Source organism: Sardina pilchardus, chromosome 11, assembly GCF_963854185.1.
Source record: "Sardina pilchardus chromosome 11, fSarPil1.1, whole genome shotgun sequence".
NCBI classification, from domain to species: Eukaryota; Metazoa; Chordata; class Actinopteri; order Clupeiformes; family Clupeidae; genus Sardina; species Sardina pilchardus.
The window spans coordinates 25,339,139-25,365,045 of NC_085004.1; the positions used below are offsets into that span (position 1 = coordinate 25,339,139).

Below are 25,907 nucleotides of genomic sequence, written 5' to 3' on the forward strand. Positions count from 1 at the left end.
ATTTCCTCCTGAATGCGGAAACGGCAGAGTGCAACCCGCTGCTTCATGTGTTCCAATCAGACACGCCTCAGTCTTCTTTTCGCACCTCGTGCAACGGAGTTGACATCATTACAGGATCTCAATCTTAACAGAGGGCTATATACTGTTCAATTCATACAGCACGGGAAATGTATGACATGGGTAGATGCTATTCCAAATAATTTCTCAAAGATAAAGGAGGCAAAAACTTGACAATGAGTCATTTGATATTAAAGTGCATTTTATTGTTGTATAATATACACCTTCCTTCTGATTGTAGCCCTCAATTCCAAAGGGCTGGACACTTAAATCAAATGTTTTATTTTATTTTTTTTTCTGAAGTTTTTTTCTCTTTTTTTTAGTTTTAAATTCTCACAAAAAATAGTATATGCAAAAGATATCTGTATCCTCAAAAATACGACAGGAACAATGATACATCTGAACAGGAATATTAAGTCTGAAAATAAAAATAGGCTAAAACAAAAAAAAGTGTAGCAGTAGAGGAGCATTTAAGCTGTTCCCAAATATTTAATAAATATACTTTGAATTGTAAATTAGACTGGGTCAAAATATAAATGGAAAGTATTCCATAAATTTGGATTCAGACTTGTGCCAAAACTGAGAGACACCTAAAAGTATTCACGTCATCTTCAACAGAATGCATTTTCCTTGGGCCAATACAGTTCAGTGACCAACAGAAGTAATTTTGACATTAACATTCACATTAACTGTACCACAATTTCATCATGTTCATTGTGCCCATAGGCACCACTTTTTTATACTCTGGTTCAAGGGCAAAATCTATTAGCAGCAATAATACTATTAAAAGTCCCTACGTGAAGAACAGATCAAACACATTACATTCAGATCCAGGGACAAATAAGGGAATATACAGCACTGTAGCTTGACTTAGCACTGAAAGAAACCAAGTGTGCACTGCAAGGTTCGTCACGACTCAACCTCTGATAAAAGAGGTTTGGGGGGAAAAAAAAGAAAAAAGATTTTTGCACTGTAAAATGAGATGAAAGCTGCAAAAAAGGGTGAGATTGATTAGGATCACTAGGTTTGTACTTGAAGGCTGCAAAATTGATTGAAATTGATGGAAATCAGTTGGGGTCTAGTCTCAGGTCTTTACCACAAATTATCAAAAGGCCTTAACCAGCTGATTGAGCCAGAACTGTGAAACTCCTGCTGATGATTTTCCTCATACATGTGTATGTCGACTTGAGAAAGCTAGCATCACAGAGATCCAGTGTAGGCTCTACTTAAGTGATGAACATGTTGGGAAGATGCTCAGGAATGAGACAGAAGCTTTATAGTAACAAAGACCTGCTTTAAACTACGCATCCTTGTCAAAAGGAGAAAATGGTAAAACACCATTTGTAGTTTAGAAAAGTCACTCTAGTCGGCCTAAAGCTGCTGGAAGGCTAGCCAGCAAAATGCTACCTATGTCATGTGTGCCTCTAAGAAAGAAAATGGCATCAAAGTCAAGTGTGAGGCATTTCTATGGAGCGGTCCATTCTCTCTTAAACTTTGGGATTTTTGAAGCATACTCAATATATATGCTTGAAATAATGTTAAGAGGCAACCACAGGCTAACTGACATGAAGTATAAACCTTAGTAGTAGATAAGAGTATATAACATGTGTTTTTTTTTTCACTGTAGCCTATGGAATAAAAAAAGCCAACCCTTTGTCATAAAATCCTGAATATTATACATAGGATAGTAAATGTATCACCTGTTTGATAATTGTGCTGTGGTTATTTTTATTGCATGGATTTAAGTAGTTTGTCACAGATACAGTTCGGATTAACTATGTTCTCACAGAGATAACTACAGTCTCTTGGTGGCATGGGCCAAGTGCTCATGATACCCTTCTGAGGCAGGGATGCAGTGGGATGGGATGGGGTAGGATGGGATGGGACAACCTGTTGTGAAACTCCTTTGGGACCAAACTAGAGAAATACTTTTTTTTTTTTCTTTTTTGGTAATCACAGGATTATCAAGTTTGGTTTTGCTCACAGCATACCATTGATTGTTCTCTGAGCTACCATAACAGACGGTGTAAGGTGTATACATGTGCGTAAGGCTTAAGCAGGAATCATTTAGCAAATGGTCAAGACAAACAGAAAAAAAAAACCCTGCGTGTCAACACAAAGTTGAGCATCATGAGTGTCATATCTATCAACTTTTTCCTCTCAGTTTCTCTTTTACACTTACACCACCACCTACTGGTCAACTGATGAATGGCATTACACTTTGAAGAGGACAATTTCTTTTTTTTGTCTGTATGAAATAATAAAAAAAAGAGAGAAAAAAATGGCATCAACCAAAAACACAGCTCCCTTTTTAAGTAGACCAGCCACAAGTTGTGTACAACTCACTTTCCATTTTTTTAAAAACATAGAAATGGTCTCATTCGCATGTTTATCATTCTTTTTTTTAACGTAACTTGGTCACTGAAAAGAAAAAAAAAATAGTAAGCTTTGAGTCCATGAGGAGTTCTTTTCAACTGCGCTCAGGGAAGTAATGGGGCCAAACATGAACACAAAGGTGGGCAGTTGCTCAGAAAGAGAGTGTGTCACCTTATGGATCAGACAGGCTCCACAGCCGGCACAGACTTCCGATCAGTGCACAAGCGCCAACTATTCTTGTCCAATAACATTTAAAGCGCCCACATGACTTTCCTGGACACAGCCTCACTTTCGACTTCACCTGACTGCCAGAAATCCCCCAACAATCCAACTTCCTGTCAAACTACACAACACATAGGGGCCACATGGACTCAAACGTTCATTTAGAGTTGCGAACAATCAATCATTCTCATTTCCAACTAAATAAATACCAGTACATTTACAAACACTTTATGTAAATGGTAAATTGCTGAGGAAAAAAATAACCAAGCAACTCCTATGACCGCTCTCGCTCTCGTGACGTACACACACACACGCACGCACGCACGCACCCAATCACACACATTGCAAACAGTTCTGGTGAGTATTCTGAAACGAGAAATGATCTAGCTTTCATAACCCTTAAAAACACATAAAAGAACCGTTGTTGTTTCCTTAACTGTTACTATACAGATACTGCTCTCACCATGTGAGTTATGAAGAGTAGTGACGATGTGAATGCAGGCCTGGCCAGAATATCCACTGCCTGCTTTCACATGAACACACAAACTTGTCAACCGCTCACACGCACACACACGCACACACACACACACACACACACACACACTACCAACAGGTGAGGTGAAACATGCTGATGATGAACAAGTTGGCAATTTATCCAAAGCTTTCGCTTGTCAAGTCACAGAGTAAGTGTGGACATCTAAACAGTGTGTTTGCATCCATATAATCAAGTAGAAATTCGTACGAAACTTGTCTTTTTGTTACTTTTTTAGATTTTTTTTTCCAAGATTTTTGCTATTTTCATAAGTACAAATCTTTGTATAACCTGTTTTTTTACATGACAAAAAGGTATCCACTCTTCAAAAAAGGACAAAAAAACTATGTTCATGCATAATTAAGGTTTTCCATCTAATTGATTGCATCTTTTCCTCAGTCTTTCTTTTTAAGAAAAAAAGTCTTGCATGTATATGTTCAACATTTTAGCAGTTTTAAAACTTTTTTTGTCATTTATTCTTTTTTTAACTTATTTAAATCTTTTATTTGCTTTTTTTCCTTTTTTTTCTAAAAGGTTCTCAGTCAGGCAGAGACTTCAGAGCTCCAGTTATTGCTCCTGTGGGTCCCGGTAAACCCTCCGGCCGGCGCTCTGTTTGTCCACTGAGGGGAGCCATACAAGGAAAAGTGAGAGGGGCCAGCTCCTCGTCAGGGCAACAGCTGTGCTACAGAAGCCAGTGAGGGACACAAGAGACTCTCCTGCATGATTTCTGTTCACGCCCATGAACTCTACCTCTTTTTAATATTTTTTTTTCTCTGCTATAAAAAGTCGCACTTCCCTCGGCAAAGAGGGAGGAAGAAAAAGGAAAGTGACCGTAGCACTAGAGAGACGCCTCCCCCATCCCCTCCACACACACTCCCTTCCCAGCCCCTCCCAAGACAGGAGGAGGGCAGAGGAACTGCACGGAGTTGCTCAGTCTGCGAGGCGAGAGGTTGTAGGAAAGAAGAGAGCAAGTGAGAGCGTGGGAAACAGCGCCCTCTATCTGCACAGGTCCTCATGTGCAGCGTCCCTCTGTGGTTTCCTCTTCTTGCTGTTGCCCTGGTGATGTGGCTTGCTGCTTTGGTGGCTCTTGTTGCTGGACGAGGAGTTCTGCTGGCCTTGGGACTGGCCCTTGTTCTGGTGGTGCTGTTTAGACTGCACAATCACAAACAAAACACAAGACAACACACCATGATCAGCTGTCACAGTTCAATCAATATTTGGCACACACACACACACCATCAAATTGTTGTGAGCTTGCATAGTGCGTGACGGATCTGCAGAGCTGTATTCAGAGAAAAAGTACGAAATGAATATACGAAATCAACATCAGTGTAGACTTCACGGTGGGGCACACACACCACAAGTTTGCATTTGCAATGTCTTAATTCGTCTTGATAAAATGAAGTCTGAAGTATATTCCTGAAATGCAGCTGCCGCATTGGCAGACTGTTGCGGGTGCCCTACCTTGTTGCGTTTGCTGTTGGCGCTGGGGTTGGCAGTGGAGTGGTTCTGTGCCCGGTGGTTGGCCGGCGCTCTCTCCGTGCTCTCCCGGTGGGTGCTGGTGCCGCGCGCAGGCTGCTGCTGCTGCTTCACCGTCTTGCAGGGCGACACGTCGGAGTCCTGAAAAACAGCCAATCACAGCCCTCAAAAACACGTCTCCCAGCCAATCAAATTTCATGTTGCTTCCTTGATGAGTCAACATGTATGTGTGTACAGATGTGAGCGTGTCCCTGTGTGTGTGTGTGTGTGTGTGTGTATGTGTGCTATCTTTGAATATAGTGTGTGTGTGTGTGTGTGTGTGTGTGTGTGTGTGTGTGTGTGTGTGTGTGTGTGTGTGTGTGTGTGTGTGTGTTTCAACTCACCCCATCACTTGAGCTGGAGGCCGTGGAGGAGGATGGCGAGGTGGAGGGCGATGAGGAGGGGGACGAGGGAGGGGTGGAGGAGTTGGAGGAGCTCTTGCTGCGGGACATGGAGGGCGGCACCGCTGGCTCCTCCGACACGTTGTTGTTGCACTCATCTAGCTGCTGGGGCTCCAGAGTGACATCATTTCCTGTCATGGCCCAGGGCAAAAAGAAGGGTTTTTTTTGTGATCCAAATACTCCATCACACCATGTAACATTAGTCAGTTCAGTTTAATACAAAGACTTTCTTGTGCTCTGCCTATTTAAATCCACAGAGCTGGAGGTTTACCGTTGATGACGGATTCGTTCTGAGACTGGGCCCCCCACTGCTTGCTTATCCAGTCCCTGTATTCAGCCACTTCCTGGGTCACCCGGATTATTCTCCCCAGTATGCTGTCAAAGAGATAGATCAGGACTTTTACGACATGAAAAACTCTTGATTTCCTCTACTGCAGTTATCTCTTTTGCATTTGATAAAGGCACACAAATTAGAAAAAAACAGGTTCTGGCCAAAAAAAGGCCTGAGCAGGCTGGAATTTGGCTGTGAGTTTAGGTCTGCTCCGCGTAGGGATATACCTGTAGATAGTAGACAGGTTTAGGGGTCTCACCTCTCGGTCTCGTTGTTGGGGTAATACTTGGCGATGGGCGAGACGGCGTGGCTGAGCACCACGTAAGCGTAGTCGAACGCCTGCTTGACCTGCATGGCTCCGTACGAACTACGGCCCACGTCGTTACCTGCGTCGGACAAAAGAGGGTCAGACGACTTAGAGAAGAGACTAGATAGAGCCAGCATACAATTTCCAGCAAAGTTCATCTTTCTGTCAACCCCTACAGATATACTGTAGATGAAATATTAAGAACTTGGGCTGTGTGAAATTGGCTACAATAAACATCACTCTTATCTCTCAATAGAAAAAAACATAGTTGATAGCATTAGTATATCTGTTTTTCTTACAAGCCAATTCACACCTGTAACTCAGCTGTATAACCGTGGAGGTGGTTTAGACTTAAAAGTAACATAAGCGATTTTGGATAGTCACATGTTGTTATTTTAACCAAGTACCAATCAATCACCAGAGTGAGCTCATCCCTTCTCTCCTGGCTGTTCTCACCTGGCTGCAGGGGGTCCTCGATGTAGAGCATGGAGGGCCGGTAGCCGTCCAGCATGCTCTTCTGCACGTCGTCTTTGGCCACGTAGCTGCCGCCGTCCTTTATCCGGATGCCCGTCTTCAGGTAGTTGAAATGCCGGCCGTAGAGCTCGAAGAACTCGATGAGCAGGACGCCGATGTTGGTGTTGGGGCTGGACACGTCCTCCCTGTAGTGCATCTGCAGCAAGAAATGACCCCCAGTTAACAACTTTCAAAACCGTCTCAAACTAATTGCTTTGCTCATATCATTTCCATCAATACTAAAATATAGCAATTATAAAAATGAAAAACTGCTATATAAAAGGTTATCTGCTGTATTTTCTGTTCGCAAGTTTATCTGAGACCTGATCACATACCCCTGCAGTTAGATCAAACATTCAAATTCAAACGTAAACACAGAGTCAGAGACATCTGCGCTTGATAAAATGATTTAATCTCCTAATTGCAAGTGCAAAGCAGACATTAGCTTGTGATTGCTCCAAAACCGATTTATTAAAGGTCACAGGGCTGACATTTTTTTTTGTGCCTGGAATTCCTCATCCTAAAAAGATCATGCTGGGACACTCGCTTCCCTTTCATGGTCACAAACAAGTCCTCTCTTCATGCCCCGTGTGTTCACAGTAAAACTCTTTACGTTCGGACAATATACAGTGATTCCTCGTTTATGCAGAACTGTTATGTGGGTTGATTTCCCTGCATGTTTTGTCTTCTTAGTTATTCACTTAGCTGACACATTTTATACAAAACACATGAGAAAAATACACTCAGTGTAATAGGTGACCTTTGATCAAAAAAGGTTGAGAACCACTGATCCCACTGCTCCCCTGACCTCACCTTGATCCTCTGGCCCATATATAGGATAGGATATAAAACATGGTAGTGCAGAGTCTTTAGTCTTGCACTTAAGGCAGGTGAAGTACAAAAGGTGAGGCCTACCTGCAGGAAGCTCACGGCCATGAGGAAGAGGCTGTAGGAGCCGATGCCGCCGGTGAACACCTCGTTCAAGTCCCGCTGCAGCAGGAACTGCTTCAGCACCAGAACCAACTTGGGAAGCACCGGATACTTCTGCACACACACACACACAAATACATACACAGACACACATCAGCGCTGCACTATCATGTCTCCTTTCAGCTCCCTCTAGTGGACGAGGTGGGGCATCACGTTGTGCTGAGAGAGACGTTTTTCGGTGTGGAAAAGGAAATATTTGTTGTTGTTGATGCTATTGGTCTTGTTAGTGTTGTTTGTCGTCACTTTGTTTACTGGTTGCTGAGGTGTGTCAGTTCAGTGACAGTGAAAGGCACGCAGGAATGATGACAAGTCTGGGTGTGGTGGATACTGGGCATTCCTCGGTCATGCATTCCCACTCAATCATTAGGTCAACATGTCTTACAAAGACAATTAAATAAACATCTAATATGTGTGTCTGTGTGTGTGTGTGTGTGTGTGTGTGCTCCTAGGGAATCACACACATGATAGTGATGTCATTTCCACGTGGCTTTGCCAGTTAGGTCACAAGACCAGTAAGAGGTCGATTTTTGTGCATTTGTGTATTTGCTCCGTGTTCTAAACTTTGAAAGAGTTCCCTCTTATGGTTCCTGTTCCCCAATGCTAGAACAGTGTTCCACAGCTCTGATAGTGGCCAGCAGGGAGCACTGCAGTCATGCCGGACTGTGCACCGGCGACCGGACACGTGCGCTCGCTTGCTCACCTTCTTGAAGTCTCTGATGAGGCAGGCGGCCTTGACGCCGTTTTGCACGTTAAAGCTGATGTCCACTTTGACCTCGGTGTACGAGTCCGTCAGCTTGATGATGGGCACCTAGATGAAGGAAGGAACGTCCAATCAGGTTAAAGCTCGGGAGTCGGACAGGAACTTTGACCAGCAGTCTAGCTGTGACTCAGCTGGCATTCATGTTGTCTCATATTGTGTTATTGTTGTCTCTCTTTTTCTCTCACTCACACACTCAGACACACAGTGAATGCTTCTCACATGAGCAATTAACACACTCCATACTAAAATGCATTGCACACATATACATACACCACAATGGCAAGCACACACACACACACACACACACACACACACACACACACACACACACACACACAGGGGCATACATACCGTGGCCTTATCCAGCACTTTGACGGAGTTCTCGTCGGCCACGTTCTTCCTGCGCAGGGCCTCCTCCAGCGTCCACAGGGGGAGTGTGTCCCAGTTCCCAAACACCACCAGATCAATGTCACTGAGGCCACAGAACAGCACAGCACAGCACAGATCAGCATGCTAGCCCAGCCACCTGCGCCACTCCAACACCCACAACACCCACACCTCTGTACCTCCCCCCCCCCCCCTCCACAAATCTCTCTCTCTCTTTCATACATATTCTCTCTCATACACACACTCTCTCTCTCTCTCTCTCTCTCTCATACATACACACACACACACACACACTCTCTCTCTCTCTCTCACTCTCACACACACACTCACTCTCTCTCTCTCTTTCTCTCTCTTTCATACACACTTGCACACACACACACTCTCTCTCTTTCACACACACTCTCTCACACACACTCCACACTCTCTCTCTCTCTCTCTCTCTCTCATACACACACACACTACATATAAGTCCCATATAGCCCATATCACGTGCCTAAAGACATGTTCACACATCGTTCCTATAAATGCCTTTAGGGTGGACTCTCCCCCCACCCCCCAAACCTTATGCACCAGGGTCAACATGCACAACGCAGGGTCTCCATGAATGCAAATGTTCTTGTGCATTCAGGTGAAGACATGTCTTATTCTTTAATATAAAGCTGCTTTGTTAGAACAGCAGCCAATGAAAACACCAGGCTGCTGAGCTGAGTACAAAATGTTTTGGCTGTTATCGGCTCAATATGCTCAAGGCGCACTCTCAAATATAATGAGTCTTCACACATTCACGGCTCAGCGCGCCCACACTCACTCACACACACACACGGCAGCCGAAGTGTAAAGAGCTACCTACAACCATACACACACACACACACACACACACACACACACACACACACACACACACACACACACACACACACACACACACACACACACACACACACACACACACACACACACACACACACACACACACACACACACACACACACACACACACACACGGCAGTAATCCAGCCCACATCCCAGAGAGCACGGTGTCAGTGCACTAATCCAGGTGACGCGTCTGTTGGGCAACTGCTGTGACGTGAGACGAGTAAAACGCTGCTATTTAAACCAGGAGAGGAGAGTGGGGGCAGGGAAAAGGAAAAGAGACCCCCCCCCCCCCCCCACCTCCTCCTTCAACACACACACACACATAGAAAATAATACATCACTCAGGATCAGAGGATAAACTCCGCTAAAATTACTGGAGACCTAATCCCACACACAAAGGCCAATCATCTCGCGGCATAACCACTTCATCTGGTCGCACGCAGCCTCTCACACAAACTGCTCCAGATTAAGCAGCTCTCCCATGATTTCACCTCAAGAGCCGAGCCAGACCAGCACACACACACAACACAAAACACTGAACTGCCTGTACATCACATAGAGATAACCTAGGAGATATACACACACACACACAACACACTTTATATAACGTTATCACACTGTTGATTATATAAATATTACATAAACATAATCTCACCTGGTGGGTAAATACAGTCCTGTGCTGAAGCTGCCAAACACTTGAACCTGTCAGAGAAGAAATCAAAATAAACAATTTTGACAGACTGTCAGAATACAGACTAGGTTTAAGACAACAAAAGCAGTATGCCAACACAACAAACTAGGGTGCGGGCCTGGCCTTAATGCAGGGTGATAAATCACAGTACGCTGCGCTACATAGGGGAGAGATGATTGAGAAAGATTACGCGGCGTGCAGAATTCCAACCGATCTGGCTTTGGGGCGAAAAACTGTGTGGCTTAGCGCGGACGTTTTCCCACGGCATGGGGGATGCTGTTGCCGGGGTTTTGGGGCTCGTCTTAGCACGCTGCCTTTCCAGCTCAGGTGGATTCCTGGATCAGATGCTTCATCTTTAAAGAGCTTCACCACTCTCTCTCTCATTCATTCACTCTCTCATTCACTCACTCACTCGCGTCTGTTGTGTGCCGCCGAGACGTGAGAGATTCTCTCAACAGGTTGCCATCAAGCAGCAATGAAGAGAAGCTAAAAACACAGGAGGGTGTGTCTGTGTGTGCGTGTGTGCGTGTGCGTGTGCGTGTGCGTGTGCGTGTGCGTGTGCGTGTGTGTGTGTGTGTGTGAGAGAGATATAGGGGATGCAAGTTGATGCTAGTTCCTAGAACAGGGTCGTGAATGAATAGGAGTTAAGGTGTTAAACTGGGCTGAAGGGGTGTGACTTCGGTGTACGAGTCCGTCAGCTTGATGATGGACACCTAGATGAAGGAACGTCCAATCAGGTTAAAGCTCGGAGTCGGTGTGTGTGTGTGTGTATGTGTGTGTGTGTGTGTGTATGTGTGTGTGTGTGTGTGTTAGGGGATGCAAGTTGATGCTAGTTCCTAGAACAGGGTCCTGAATGAAGGTGTTAAACTGGGCTGTGGTGTTTGTGTACGTGTGTGTCTGTGTGTGTGTGTGTGTGTGTGTGTGTGTGTGTGTATAGGGCTAAGCAGGCACCCCACAGAGCACTTCACTTTCCCTGTATTATCTCTTCCTTTCTCTTTCTGCGACAGAAACACAGCCACCCCAGCCCAGCCCCCCATGGGCTTAAACATCACCCATACACACACACACACACACACACACACACCTAGTTGAGCCCAAAGGCTCAAAAATAGCCTTAACCCCACTGCTCAATTTACACTCCAGTTCCACTGCCCCGTCCACCTCCAGGTGCATCCAGTCGCTCCGTTAAAGCCCCAAATCGGCTTAGAGCCAGCGGGCATGTGACCCGCCCGTGAATGGGAGGCCTTGGAGGAGCAGCGCGCTAGCTGCACCGGTAAGAGCTGGACACTGCAGCAGGGTCATGGAGGACACATGAGGGGACGGGGACGTTCAGGGGACGAGGAAGAGAGTAGTGGTGGTGGTGGGCAGAGAGAGAGAGAGAGAGAGAGAGAGAGAGAAAGAGATAGAGAGATAGAGAGGGGGGGAGAGAGAGAGAGAGAGGGGGGGGAGAAAGAGAGAGAGGGGGAGAGAGAGAGAGAGAGAGACAGAGAGAGAGAAAGAAAGAGAGAGGGAGGGGGGGAAAAGAGAGAGAGAAGATGCAACGGTAGCAGGGCTGACAGACTTCCATTGTGACGACGACAATGACAAACTAGGCTATCATGCAGAGGTGAGACCATTACCCAAAGGGCTCTCTGGATTTCCAGGGGCGAGACAGAAAGTAAGACAGGCGGGTGATAGCCAAAAAGAGGCAGACTGGGGCAAGAGAATCAGACAGACAGACAGACAGACAGACAACAAGCATGCGTGAGCGACAGAACAGGAGCAGGTAGGAGAGAAGGAGAGAGAGAGCGAGACAGGTGAGGGCACTGTGTGAACAGCAGAAAAGGACAGCAGCAGCACGAGAGGCCCCCGGGCAAGCAGCCACGCTATCAGCAGCCTCCGAGTCAGCGAGAAGAAGGCCACCTGGGTCCCGCAGGGCCTGGAGGGGCCGGAGGGGCCGGCTGGGACTGGACTGGAGAGACCCAAATATAACCCTGCCCTGCCCAGATAACAGCCACCGTGACCGCACGCCCACACCTCACGCCAGCCTGAGCACACAGGAGCCCTCTCTCTCTCTCTCTCTCTCTCTTTCTCTCTCTCTCTCTCCTGCTGCAGTGAGCACACAGTCCCATCTGCTCGGCGTTAACAGCTGGGGAGTAGAAGGATAAAGCAGCGCCACATCCCCTAGCGTGGTGTTGGGGACGGTGCTGCTGGGGATGGCGAAGGCGAAGGCTCGAACGTTCCCAGGAAAAGGGGGGGCACTTGAGGACAGCGTTTAGTGCCCAGGGCTGGCAGTGCCAAGCTCGTATTTATGAATGGCTTTAATGCCGTCCCGGGCATTACGGAGATTACGCACACAAGTGCTCGTGCCACAGCGTGAGGTGAAGAGAGGTGAGAAAGCAGAGTGGGTGTGTGTGTTGGTGTGTGTGTGTGTGTGTGTGTGTGGGCGTTGCTAAGCGTCTTACGTCAGCAGCCGGCCACAGGTCTTGGATGACCCGCTTGATGCGATCCACCACCTCCAGCCTCATGCGCTCCTCCTCCGGCCGTGGGGACATGTACTCATAGAAGTCCTGGATCTCCTCATGCAGCCTGCAGAGAGAGGGAGGGGGAGAGAGAGAGAGAGAGAGAGAGAGAGGGAGAGAGGGGGAGAGAGAGGGGAAAGAAAGAGGAAAAGACCATTAAATAAGTAGTATTAAATAAGTTTCCTTTTATTCGTTTCTTTTCTTTCTTCATTTTTATGTATTGTTCCCAAGCAGATATTGTGTCTGTTTGTATTGTTGTATGTCGGCTTTGCCAACACTGCTTCAACAAGTCATGCCAATAAAGCTCCCTTTGAATTGAATTGAATTGAATTGAATTTAATTGAATTGAATTGAGAGGGAGAGAAGGAAAAGAGATATGTTGAACAACCCTTCATCGGACCATTCATCTCAGGACATATCAAACATGTAGAGTTAGTAGGACACACATCAAAACCATGTGAAGTTATTAGTTCATAAAAGTACCGATATCAAGTGAGTCAGGAGATGCATCAGCACCACGTGAAGTTTTTAAGTTCATAAAACTACCGACATCATGTGGAAGAGCGCATTTAAATTCTTAGAGAGGAAGGAGAGACACTTCAAGTTCAAGTCTCAGCCCACAGAGCTAGCAGACAGCCCGGTAGGCATGGAGTAGCAAGGGGAGGTCTGAACGGCACTAGTAACCGTACAAGATGAAGAACATTCATCTTCACGGAGACGTCAGCGCACTGCAATGAGTGACTAAGAGTGCCCAGTGCCCAGATCACGCGTCACCTCGAGCCAAAGCAAAGTGCATGGCTCTCATAGCTGCTACCCAGCTGCCACTTCTCTTGACTTGGCAAAACAATTACAATCTTTGTTTCCTGCACGGCAGCGAAAAGGGAAAAGGTCAACCTGCGTCTAGACATGCGCGTCCTTCGAGCTAATCATAAATCACAAATCTTTACCCTTTAAAAGTTGCACACTAGCCAGAGTAGCACACGCGGCTAAAGTAGCAGCATTAACAACTCCCAATAACTTAATAACTAATTCTCGCAGTTATGCGGATGCCAACGACAATCGAGCAGTTATAGGATTAAGAGCTGCGTTTCGGTAAGCCTCGTTGACATTTCAGTGGTATTTAGGAGAGAGTTTTTGATCAACCTCAGAACTGCCAGAGGGCTCAGTGTGCCCTCTTAAAGGTTTGACCTTCTGCATTTACATACTTCCAGACTTAACCTTCACAGAGCATACCTGCACCCTCAATGGAAAAAAAAAGTAAGGGAGACATGCCATAACCTAATGAGGAGACGTGATGGCTGTTTCCCCTCGTACGTAAGGGGCACTAGGCCACTGCGAGGGGGGGGGGGGGGGGGGAGGATCAGCTGGGATGGGGCTGCGCTCCATGTGGCACAGGCCTGGTTTTCCTCACCCTCTTCCCAGAGCAGTGATGCCAACTAGGGCCTGCTGAAGCTGGGCGAGACCCCCCGGGCTGGTTGGTGCCAGGCCTGGCCTCGGTGACCGCGTGGCCATGCCAACTTGGCTTCCCCCGGATGATTCACACGGACGCGGACACACACACACACACACATATTCCACTTCTGTACTAAAATTACGACCAGGACTGAAGCCTTCACACCAACTCAATTCGTACTGTACTATATATACACTGCATCTAACGTCAAATGAGCTCTTTCTGCTAATAGAAATCCTTACACACACACGCGCAGACACACACACACACACACACGCGCACACCTAGCAGCCCTAAACCACATGCTTATCAGTCATCGACCAAACACGTGGCTTCATTGCAACCTCTCGGAGACAGACTTGGACTGACAGAACTCACAGGAGTGTTTTTTTAAAAACCCAGAGAATGACGCGTGGAACGCTACCGCCACCGCCGCCGATCTCTGACACTAGGGCCTATATCAGGAGAGCAGAAACTCCCTCTCGTGTTACAGACTGAGGCCACTGCATTCTCCAACAACCTACGAGCAGACAGGGACAGAGAGAGAGACAGAGAGAGGGGAAGGCGAGAGAGAGAGAGAGAAAGAGAGGGAGAGAGAGAGAGAGAGAGAGAGAGAGAAAGAGAGAGAAAGAGAGAGAGAGAGAGAGAGAGAGAGAGCATAAGAGAGAGGGGAGAGGAGAGGGGGCTACTGTGTGCTGAGTGAGAGGCAGGGCTGCTACTGCTGCTACTGCTGCTACTGCACGTGCCCAGTGTGTACTCTGGAGGCCTGCCCTCTGCTATGAGGCAGCCAGGCTGGACACACTAGGGGAGGGGGGGGGGGGCAGGTCACCTTGCCCTGCCTGCCTGGTCACTGGGACCTTGGACGGACACACACACCCACTCCTATCCCTGACCCTCAAACACCAAACATGTGCACAGACCAACACAGGTGCCACTACAAATATGAACCCAGACCCAAGAGCAACAAAACAATTCAGACTTCATTTACCTGCCAACATGTCCTCCGCTCAATGCACCTTTCTCCGTACATTCTACCACCGTCTCCATTCCCCCAATCACCATGCCACAGCACACCAGCAGAGTGTGTTTAAATCCCAATCGTGAGCGCTCCTACACACACACACACACACACACACACGCGCAACCAGCCAATGCTATTTCCACCCCGACTCCCTGGCTCCCTTCACAGAGAGGTAGCAAGACAGTTGGCTGGGTGTAACAGGAGTGTCTGCGAGCACATTTCATGCATTTCTGCATCGATCCCAGGCTGCCCCGCAGGGCGCGTCACACACAACCCCCCCCCCCCCCCCCACACACACACACACACACTTTCTAGTGGCTCACCTGCCCTGAGCAGAACGCCAAGATTAATGAGCTTCTCAACTCCGCTCACCTGAATTCCACAACACACACGACCCACCCTACTACTACAGCTACACTGCCAGGAAGGGAAGAGAACAAACTCTTACTACAAGCCTATTTGCCTTCTTTTATTTGCCGATCATTCTAATAAGCCACTTCACTATAAAATTGACACTCGCATTCATGTTATTCTTACAACTACGGTCATTGTTATGGATGTAGGCTGCTTTGGATAAGGCCGTGGGCTGAATACCCTAACCCTATTCATAAGCATAAGCCTGGCGTTCCATGATGCGTGGTGCGGCTGTGCACAGGAGGAGGGCTGCAGCACGGAGGGGGGGGGGGGGGGGGGGGGGGGGCTCCTGTGTGTGTCAGAGGAGAAGACTTATGGGCAATTATCAGAGGACCGAGCTACAACGGCAACAGAGGGCCAACAAAGGGCTCTGCGTGTAAGCCACGGTCATCTGTGGCACACTGCAGGCGGGCAGGCGGGCAGGCAGGTGCCTGCGGTCGGACGGACGCAAGACACAATATAGCCGTGTAATGGATATGTAGGCTATTTGTTTGGGACGGGACTGCACTGCACAGCAGAGGCGTGCGGGGGGTTGGGAGAGGCGCTTGTCCTCCTCCTCGTCTCTCGTCTCCTCTTTTCTAGACCCAGATCGTGGATTCCAGGGAGACGCAGTTTTGGGAGTGGAGCGGTGCAGCAGAACTGCATCTGTAATGAAAGGGAGTCAAGACACGTGTGCACGTTCTGTGTTCTGTGTTCTGTGTTGGTGGTCTAGACATGGCAGTCTGCAGAGAGAACAGCCTGCTCCTGTGTCTCATAAACACGTGCACAATTGCGTGCACGCTCTCACACACACACACACACACACACACACACACACACACACACACACACACGCCCGCACACACAAGTGCAGGCTCTGCAGTGGCAAGTTGACAGTATTCCGTCACGCCCAGCCACCACTGCAACAAAAGGCTGCAACACGAACACACCCAGCAAAGTCAACAGACACAGCAAGGACTGCGGCAGGTGCACACCTTAACCCTTTCTCACACACACACACACACACACATACACACAAACAAATCATGGCAATCTTCTTTTCCGGTCATCTCACTGCACAAGTAAATAAGCACATGGTAAAAAAATAATCAGCTTCATACATTGATCGAAAAATATGAATTATTGAGAATCTTGCAGGGCAGTCAATGGAAGTCTTTGCACACGGTGTGCAATCTCTACAGTCCCTCTACAAGCCCACTTACACAGTGGTGGTGGGCTGATAATGTAACTCTTCCTCTACCACCGATATATCAGACACAGATCCTCATTTCTTTATCAGCATTCAGAACTGGGCGCAAATTTGCCGTGACCTCACATTTCTCAATAAGACACAGCAACCCCGTCATATTAATTATTAACAAGGCGCATCCACTGAATCACCTTTCTCAAGCAGCCTATTACCTTTCCCAAGACTCCTGTACTGCACTGTTACACCATGCCATACCATGCCTCCCAGACTTCACTGAATAAGACTACACGCCTATGTGGAGGTGACACAAGATAGCTAGCTTCTTACAGGTGTTTGTGTGTATGAGCACAGAATGAGGGTGTGATAGAAACCATCAACATGTAAACAACCTGAGGGACTAGAGCCCTGGCATCTCGCCTCGCTCTCTCAATTACAGACATAGTATACGGACGCGGGCTAGCTCCTCAGCCTACAGTGCGATCACAACTCAACACAATACAGGCAGCAATACAGGCTTTCAGATAACCAAATTTCATTCCCAATTATAGCCCGACTCTGATCAATACAGTCTACTAATTCCTCAGTGGGCCACGAAGAAAGGAAAACATAGTTATTGGCTTAAGCTGCTACAAGCACCATTTCGGCCAATTAAGGCCACTGCCGGTGAACTGTAATTGCATGAGGCTCACACTAAAATGTCTGTGTGAGGGGTAACATTACACCAGGGGTCAAGCCTAACAAGTGTTGGAGATGAGATGAGATCTCTTGGGATCTCTCTCTCTCTCTTTCACACACACACACACATACATACACACACACTCACGTGCGCACACACACACACACACACACACAAACACCTAGTGCATGCTCTCATGAGTCACACCGTACACATTAAACCCAAAGCACAAAGGACAGCCTGTCAGCAGGCTGGTGCTCAAAGTTCAGGCAGGCAGCATTCCAGAGAAACGCAGCGCACTGTCAGTTTCATTTCTTCTGAGACACAGGCAGAGAGATGGAGGAGGGGGAGGAGAGAGAGAGAGAGAGAGAAAGAGAGGAGAGGAGAGGAGAGAAAGAGAGAGAGAGTTTCATTTCTTCTGAGACACAGGGAGAAACATGGGGGGGGGGGGGAAGAGAGAGAGAGACACAGACAGACAGACAGACCACTCAAGGTGCTCACAAAGCAACACTGATAAGGTGCAATATAAAAGCTGTCAGTGAATCCCCTGGTGGAAAACAAACGACTTCTTCATTTCAATGCTCCAGTAGTACTCACACGCAAACAGCTAAACAGACAAACACACGCACCACACACCCACGCCAAGAAGACTGAGACAAATAAAAACACACAACGCTAACGTAAACGGAGGCAAGCACAAGCAAAATATTCACACACACCTACACACACCTATATACACACATACACAGACCCTTATTAGGCCCCTAGGTCTGTGTTGGTAATGATGAGACGGTAGGTAGAGGAGGATAGGTTTCCATTCACAGCTCTGGCAGTGGGCTGGGTGCCTCCCGTGACCCAGTGCAACAGTGGCTCAGTTTCGTTTCTGGGTTAACACAACACGCGCCGGAAACGACACGACTCGCCTCGCCAGCACAGCGCTGCGCTGCCCGGCCAGTGGCCCGCTCACCAGCCCAGACACACACACACTCACACACACACACACACACACACACACGGTAGGCAGGGGGATGGAGACCAGACACACACACACACAGGGTGGGTAGGGGGATGGAGACCAGACACGCACGCACACACACGCACGCGCACACACGCGCACACACACACACACACACACACACAAATTCCTGCTCTCTGCCTCAAAATCCCTCCCTCACCATTTCACACACTCGCCTGTGCCTCTCTTGTTTTCCCTTTTTCTCCTTCTCGTTTTGCTCTCTCTCTCGCTCCCTCCCTCTCTCCCTCTCTCTTCCACTATCACACTCTCTCTCGTGGCTTCAGGCACAGGAACATACAGATCCCTGGCTTCCCTTATCACATAATCCGCCTGCGCCTTCTTCATATGGAGATTATGTAATGCTGCACGGAACAGCACGGGCTGCCTGGACGCCTGTAGCCAATCCTCACACAGAGAGGAGCCTCTGTGTGTGTGTGTGTGTGTGTGTGGGGCTGAGAACAAAACGGGTTGGAGCCGTGCAGCAGGCAGCTTTCACAAAACAAAACACACAAACGCACGCGTACGTACACACACACACACACACAGACACACACACACACACACAGACACACAGACACACACAGAGAGAGACACACACACACACACACACACACACACACACACACACACACACTTTGCTGGTGCGAAGCCCATGGAGCTGCTAAATAAACACCAGGACAGCGCTGTGGTTTTGAAGGACTGGGTGTGGTGTTGGAGAGAACAAGAGAAAAAAAAATCTGTCCATACCAAAAGAGGAGGATGAGGAGGAGGAGGAGGAGAAAAAAAAAGAGGAAAACAAAACAAACACGCAAGAGCCATCTGCTAGGTCAGCAGGAGGATGGTGTTTTCCAATGGCAGAGCTGTGCTTATCAAGCCTGCAGATATGCTCAAGTGGGCAAAGGTGTCTGTATGTGTGTGTGTGTGTGTGTGTGTGTGTGTGTGTGTGTGTGTGTGTGTGTGTGTGTGTGTGTGTGTGTGTGTGTGTGTGTGTGTGTGTGTGTGTGTGTGTGTGTGTGTGTGTGTGAGAGAGAGAGAGAGAGTTCTAGGTTCATTACTATCTAATGGCAGGAGAGGGAGGGGTTTGTGTTGATGCGTGCTTCTAGGAAAGTGGACTATGCAGTCCTGTATGTAACCCACTCTACCCCACCATCCCCAATCTCGGCCAGTCGGGATGCTCGCCACCTGCCTATAAATACTGCAGCAGGATCAGGGACCAAAATAACCCAGTGCCCAAGTTTCAGTCAGGAGCTTAAATGTGGCACACCAATCCGCAGTCAGACATCACGGCCAATCCACTCAGACACAACATACATGACAACACAAACACATGCACGTCATAGGTAGACACACACACAAACAAGCACAGACACACACAGGCACACAAACGCACAAACAAGCTCAGACACACACAGGCACGTACAAACACAAAAACAAAACAAATCTGGAAAAGGTACCACTTCACAAATGATGTATGGTCAGTAACAGGCCAGATTCAGCAGGGCAGGTTGTTGTTGTTATTTTATTTGTTTGTTTACTAGAACGTGGCGGCGGTGGCAACCACAAACCCACCTAAGGCAGGGCAGGCGCAGATCTGAGTGGAATAGGCACAGGAAGGGATGGCGTGCTGGTAACATAAAGTCACATGAGCGGGGGGGAGTCCGGGGGGAGGCGAGGAGAGCTACTTCCGCGTCAGTGCACCCCATCTCCGTGTGGAGGCAGTCCTCAGTGAATGGACCGCTCGCACAGCCCTCCTCACACAGTCAGCCAGCGAGTGTTTTTTGACGCTTAACCCAAAGCTTTGACATAAACATCTGCCAACACACATATACACACACACACACACACACATGGTCCTCCTCTGCTCCCTGAGGCTGAGGTCTGAACCTTGTGTTTAGCACAGCAATAAAAAAGCTCCCAGCATTCCACAGGCTGAAAAAGACATGTTTTTTTCCCTTTCTTTTTTTCTATTTTTTAAAGCCCCAGAACACACATGCATCAGCACAGCGCATTCTGAGGAAAAGGAAGACGGCAGGGTGTGTCAATCACGGTTATAACCACTACAAGGATAACCTAATATGGTTCTGGAGAATGCTTGTCTACGACAGCAGAGAATTTCAATCACCAATAACTCACTTAAATGATTTGCTGTACAGCGTTTTCAAAATGTTTGTTCATACTAGTCTATTTACAAACAGGTCATAAGTCAAGTATGGAAATGTCAGCCGTGAACTTGAAAACTGGGCCCAAGTCCTCTTGGTGATCATCTACATTACCAATAAGTGGAAGAATGTGAAAACACATAAAACACACTTTGGCCTGTAGTGTGTCTCTCAAAGGATATTATCTCTGTCCAGGCCTCATTACCTCATCATAATAGATGGGCCTTTTAAGCGGCTGGCAATAAACTTGCATCTATCAGCCACTTTACACCTGTTCAAACATTAACCAAATGAACATGTGCAGGCTCTCTATGTTCTGTTCTCCGTTTGAGATAACCTGATAATAGTGACTGACTTCATTATACAGTAGAGGGAGGCTAAATAAACACGCACTTGACTTGACTCTGTCTAGTCCTCCTCCTTCCATCACACACAGAAACATACAGACACACACAAATCCCACAGGAATGCTTTGGGGGTAACCTGAAGTTCAATCTTCTCCATGTTCCTATCCAGTGTTCACTGTGTCCAAAGCCTGGTGCGGAGTGTGTTACTGGCTCTAAGTGCTAGTGTCGCCCAGCTCATGTTCCTGCATAAAGGATGCTGGCAGGCTGTCCTCATGCAGAGCCTTCTCACCACCAGAGCAAAGTATGCTGGACAATGACAGGACCCGACTGGGCGGAGAGGACTGTCACACTGATGCTAAAGGGCAATTCATTCTCACACATGTAGAGACAAAGACACACACACACACCACACACACACCACACACACCACACACACACCACACACACCACACACACCACACACACCACACACACCACACACACCACACACACACACACACACACCACACACACACACACACACCACACACACACCACACACACACACACACACACCACACACACACCACACACACACACACACACACCACACACACACCACACACACCACACACACCACACACACCACACACACACCACACACACCACACACACACACACCATTAAGAAAGATGGGACTAAAGAACAACCAACATCAGGAGACCTAATGTAAAAGACAGGGGTGGGGGAACAAGAGGAGGATAGGCAAAAGTTAGACGGATGGCAAAACTCCATGTACGTGCACAAACAAGGAGTTTGAAGTGTCAGTGGGTTTCCTTCTACCACGTGCCGCTAGGAGGGGCCTATGTTTCACTACCATGTGCTTCCTCCCTCTACAGCCTCTCTCACCTAACATCTCATACACTCACACTTGCTGGACTGTTGCCAGTCAACTGGGCTAGGTGTGCCAAAAACACAGGCAGAGACACACACACGCAGAAAATCTCTGTGCCAATGGACACTACAGTATCGATCCATGAACTTCACCTACAGTCAGAAGCTGACTACTCAGAGAAACTCATTCAGCCTTGCTGATCTGCTGCCGATAAAACCAATCTAAGGGGAATCTTTAGCAGGAACTGAAGACTGAACTCAATGTCCCTGCTCATAGGTCATGACTTAACATTAAACCTCTTAGTTATATGGGGCTTACTAATGAACAATCTAAACGAACACTTGTTCAAGAACGGTCAACAATTCTGACAACGGAATTTAAGGTCCAGAGTGTGAGTCTACTAAAACTAGGGATTCCATTATAAAAGCCCTTGTACTGAGTGAAGCACTGAAAAAAAAAAACTGTGTCTCAGTACAGTCATGAGGCAGCCATGTGCTTTAATGAGTAGAACCACCACAAAACCAACTCAAGCCTTCCCCCCATCCTACAGAGGAAATCCCTCATCTTTCACAACAGTGTGGAAGAAGCACGAGCAAGCCAGCTGAAGCAGAACTCCCTCACTCCCCCAGCAGCCGATTGGCTACTACGGCCCGTGACATCACAAAGCCACTGATCGGGTTTCTCGGGCTGAAAAGCGAGGCTGGGTTTGTTTTGAGGGAGAACAGGGCTGGGACATTGTCAGCGTGTGCAGCATGTAAACAGCCTTTCTTTCTCCCACACGAGCGTCAAGGGGGGCTGGTCGCAGAGTAAGATGAACACACATGGATATGTGCGCGCACCAAGCACACACGCACGCGCATACACACACACACAACTACTCAGAAAAACACAAAGAGGAACATACACTGCCAGCGAACGGCGGCCAACCCTTGACATTTTCATCACATTTTCCAATTTTACAGTCTGCCTAGCACATCATGCTTTGGTGACTGTGTTCGATATGACATGTGAGCCAACAAGAAGAAACAGCCTTGTGTGACAAGTAAGGGAGCATTAGAATGCAAATTAGCCCCTGATTTCAAGCGCTCTGATAAAGGAAACGGAGAAAAAAAAGAGAAGCTGATGAATAGTAGGCTAACAGCTCAAGATTTAAAAACCTGCGGGGTGTAGCCTACTGTATGTGCCATCTGAATGCCAATTCGTTCTCAGAAGAAATCTATATGTAAATTTGCACAGTTACAGCACACATGTTTAAAATGCAGCTAGGCCAACTTAATTCATCAAAAGTGACAACAGCCTAGTTGTGAAGGTGATCTGGGCTGTGGAGCACAGGGTTGGAGGCATTAACAGTAATCACAAAGGAATGCACTTATATAAACACTGGGCTTGAATCTTTCTATAAATGAGGATCAGCCCCTAGCCTTAAGACTTTGCTCAGGGCAGTGCAAGCCACTGCAAATAGCAAGCAAAAAAGTATCTAAACCCTTACAAGCAAACTTCACTTAACCAACACCCCACCCACATGAACAAGACTTCTCAGTACACAACTTAGGCTAACGGGTATGAACAGCATGTTTGAAAGGGCAGGGAAGCAGCGTGCCTAACTGATAAGACTGTCAACTATTAATTTGTGCTTGATGACATCACCACAAACGTTTTAATTACAAAGGCATCCAGAACTTCATAAAGGTGTAAGAGAAACCATAAGCTACGTAAGATGAAAGGGAAAATTAGTATTTATCGTTATAATAGTTAAAATGTCATCTCGTCCTTTTTGCTACTCTGACAGTTCGATTATCTTATTATATAAAGAAAGAAATCAGTGTTATCGGGTCCCAAATCACTCCAGAGACATTTCCTATTCCTATGTCTTTACAATGTCATGCCAAATATGGTTAAAAAACGAATCAGTACTTGGCTCGTGAGCTACGTTGAAGTCACTGACCATTCGTTAACATTTCCAACATACAAGCCAAAAAACGTTCACTAAGAATCATGACTGTACCCAAACTCTACGAAGGGATGATACTACAGAGGAGTATTAGTTACCGTTTTAAAAATCGTATGACGATATATTTCACAGCAAGTGATGAGTTCGTTTTAACATCAGAGCAACAGCTGACATCTGTGAAAACTGTTCTAATGTTGCACAGAATTGCAGCTATCCAAATTACTTTCATTACACAAAATGTGTGTGCGGAGTGTTTTCACCATCAACTTTAACTCTGTCACGACAAAAAATAAATGAATTAATCTGCTCTACTCCTTGCTAGTTCTACACAGATCATTGGGAAGCTCCTGAAGTTAGGTAGAGTAGTTTACGAAAGCTGGATACCCCGTCGCCCCGTCATCTGGTGGTTGAGGCTCACTGGCAGATAACGGTAGGTTAATGTGTTAAGCAGCTCATTGACATTTCACTGACATATGTACGATCACCAAATGTGTCGATTAATGTACTGGTGGTATTTGGGCTAATGCTCAAATAGTATCGAAATCTAATGTGTGTGCCAGTTACCTGATGCACTTCTCAGGAATACTTAGCTTGAAGGCTAAGCTAACGTGATACATTAACTGCGCTAGCTGTTATGTTGGCTGCATGTGAGCTAGCTTGATAGCTCACGACAACTCACCCAATAATTCCCTCGGAGTAGTTCCTGGTTTTCCAAGGCGTACCCGTATAAACACAGCCATCAGTATCGTCTCCTCCAGATCCATTCAGCAAGAGACTACTATTGAACCCAAACGTGCTTGCTTTGTTATCTCTTTTCCTCTTGTTACGGTGCCCCGCAACATCCCCTCTCCAAACCCCAACCCCACTGGGCAGCACCCCTGGTCCGCCACCCCTCACGACAGCTCGGTTGTTTTGGTTGTTGTTGGTTTCCAAAGGAATGAAGTCCCGTTGTTCCACGATATCGCTATCGACCCTTAAAGTAGACATCCCCTGATTCCTGGACTCGCTGCTGCCACTAACGCCTGGGCCGATTGTGGTATTGGGAGTCCCGTTTTCGGTCGTGATCACGTTACTCGTAGCCCCGTTACTGTTCAATTTAGGACTAACGTTAAGGCTTGACGTGCTAGCTCCTGTGCTATAGTTGTTATTGAAGTACAGATTTCCCAAACCTTGCGTTGTCTCCCAAATCTGCATCCACAAGCTATTAGCAGGTCCGCGCTGTTCTGGCTGAAACCAGGCAATTCTAGGATCCATAAATTGTACTGCAGGCACACTGCCCCCCGAGCAAGGCTCAGTTCGTGCTCGGTTAGCCAGTTAGCCAACCACAGTCAGTCAGCTAGCTACCTCACAAGCTCTGTGCTGAGGGCTAGCTAGCTAGCTAGCTTACTTTGCCTGATAGCCTGCTCGCAACAAATATATCCCTATAATACTAACAGCCGGTTCCATTAAATTGAGAGTGGAAAATCATTCACAGCAGAGAAAAGTTGGTATTCCCTCCACACAATGGATGATTTGAAGATGATTAAAACTATGATCAGAGTTCAAAAAATGAAAACGGGCAGATAGACAGAGAGAAACGTGCAACCATCGACAGTCGAAGCAACTCTGACCCTTTCACTGATCGCGAGTCCTCTCAATGGCGGACTACATGATGATGACACTGCGCAGACTCGCCTGGAGTGAAAGGGGATTTTAAACTGCACGAAGAAAGTTGTTGCGTTGTTACGCAAGAGCACAACAGTTCCTCTGTTACGTAACAATTACGGATTGATGAATGATTGTGATTTTAAAACATTTGCAGGGAGTTTAGTGACTAAAGTTCCTGTCAACAGCACATACGTTGAAAGATGTAAACAAAACGAAAAATAGGCTAGGCCTACAGATATAGCTGTTTAGGGTAGTGGGTGTAGTTAGTTGATCAATCTGTATCCCCATTTGAAATTTGACAACTAAGGTTGGACTGCGGGAGGTCTGATTGCGAAGTTAAGTTTACCTAGAAGAGAGCATGCCCTAGTGTAGGTTTTGTGAACTTGATGTAGCCTCAAAGATGTTGACCAGTGGAGTAGCCTAGTGGTTTTATGACAAACCTGTAAATTTACTACAAAAAAAAAGGGTAAGCTCCAAATATAGAAGAACTGTATATGGCTTCATTCTCCTAAAAAACAATGCAAAAACACAATAGGGCTGTTGTTGTTAAAGGTTTATCACTTAGGCCTACTCTGAGTTATTTTACCCAGGTTTGTCACTAAACCATGTAGGCTACTTCATGCCTACTACCCAGACCAATGGTTGACTGATGTGTTATGGGATTTTTTTGTCCAAAGCGACTTACACATAAACATAATA

At 47.0% G+C, this 25,907-nt stretch overlaps 1 protein-coding gene across 1 annotated transcript; it reads right to left on the bottom strand.

The window, feature by feature from the left end:
* Positions 1 to 3,569: 3,569 nt before the first annotated feature.
* tent4b (terminal nucleotidyltransferase 4B) lies at positions 3,570 to 25,220 on the bottom strand. The gene is made up of 12 exons (XM_062549874.1): positions 24,241 to 25,220; positions 12,406 to 12,529; positions 9,926 to 9,972; positions 8,359 to 8,479; positions 7,948 to 8,055; positions 7,173 to 7,301; positions 6,201 to 6,414; positions 5,697 to 5,823; positions 5,378 to 5,481; positions 5,050 to 5,237; positions 4,652 to 4,807; positions 3,570 to 4,339 (listed from the first exon to the last, which is right to left on the bottom strand). The coding sequence occupies exons 1-12, from the start codon at positions 24,813 to 24,815 to the stop codon at positions 4,184 to 4,186; spliced, it is 2,049 nt and encodes a 682-aa protein (XP_062405858.1). The 5' UTR covers positions 24,816 to 25,220; the 3' UTR covers positions 3,570 to 4,183.
* Positions 25,221 to 25,907: the final 687 nt, after the last annotated feature.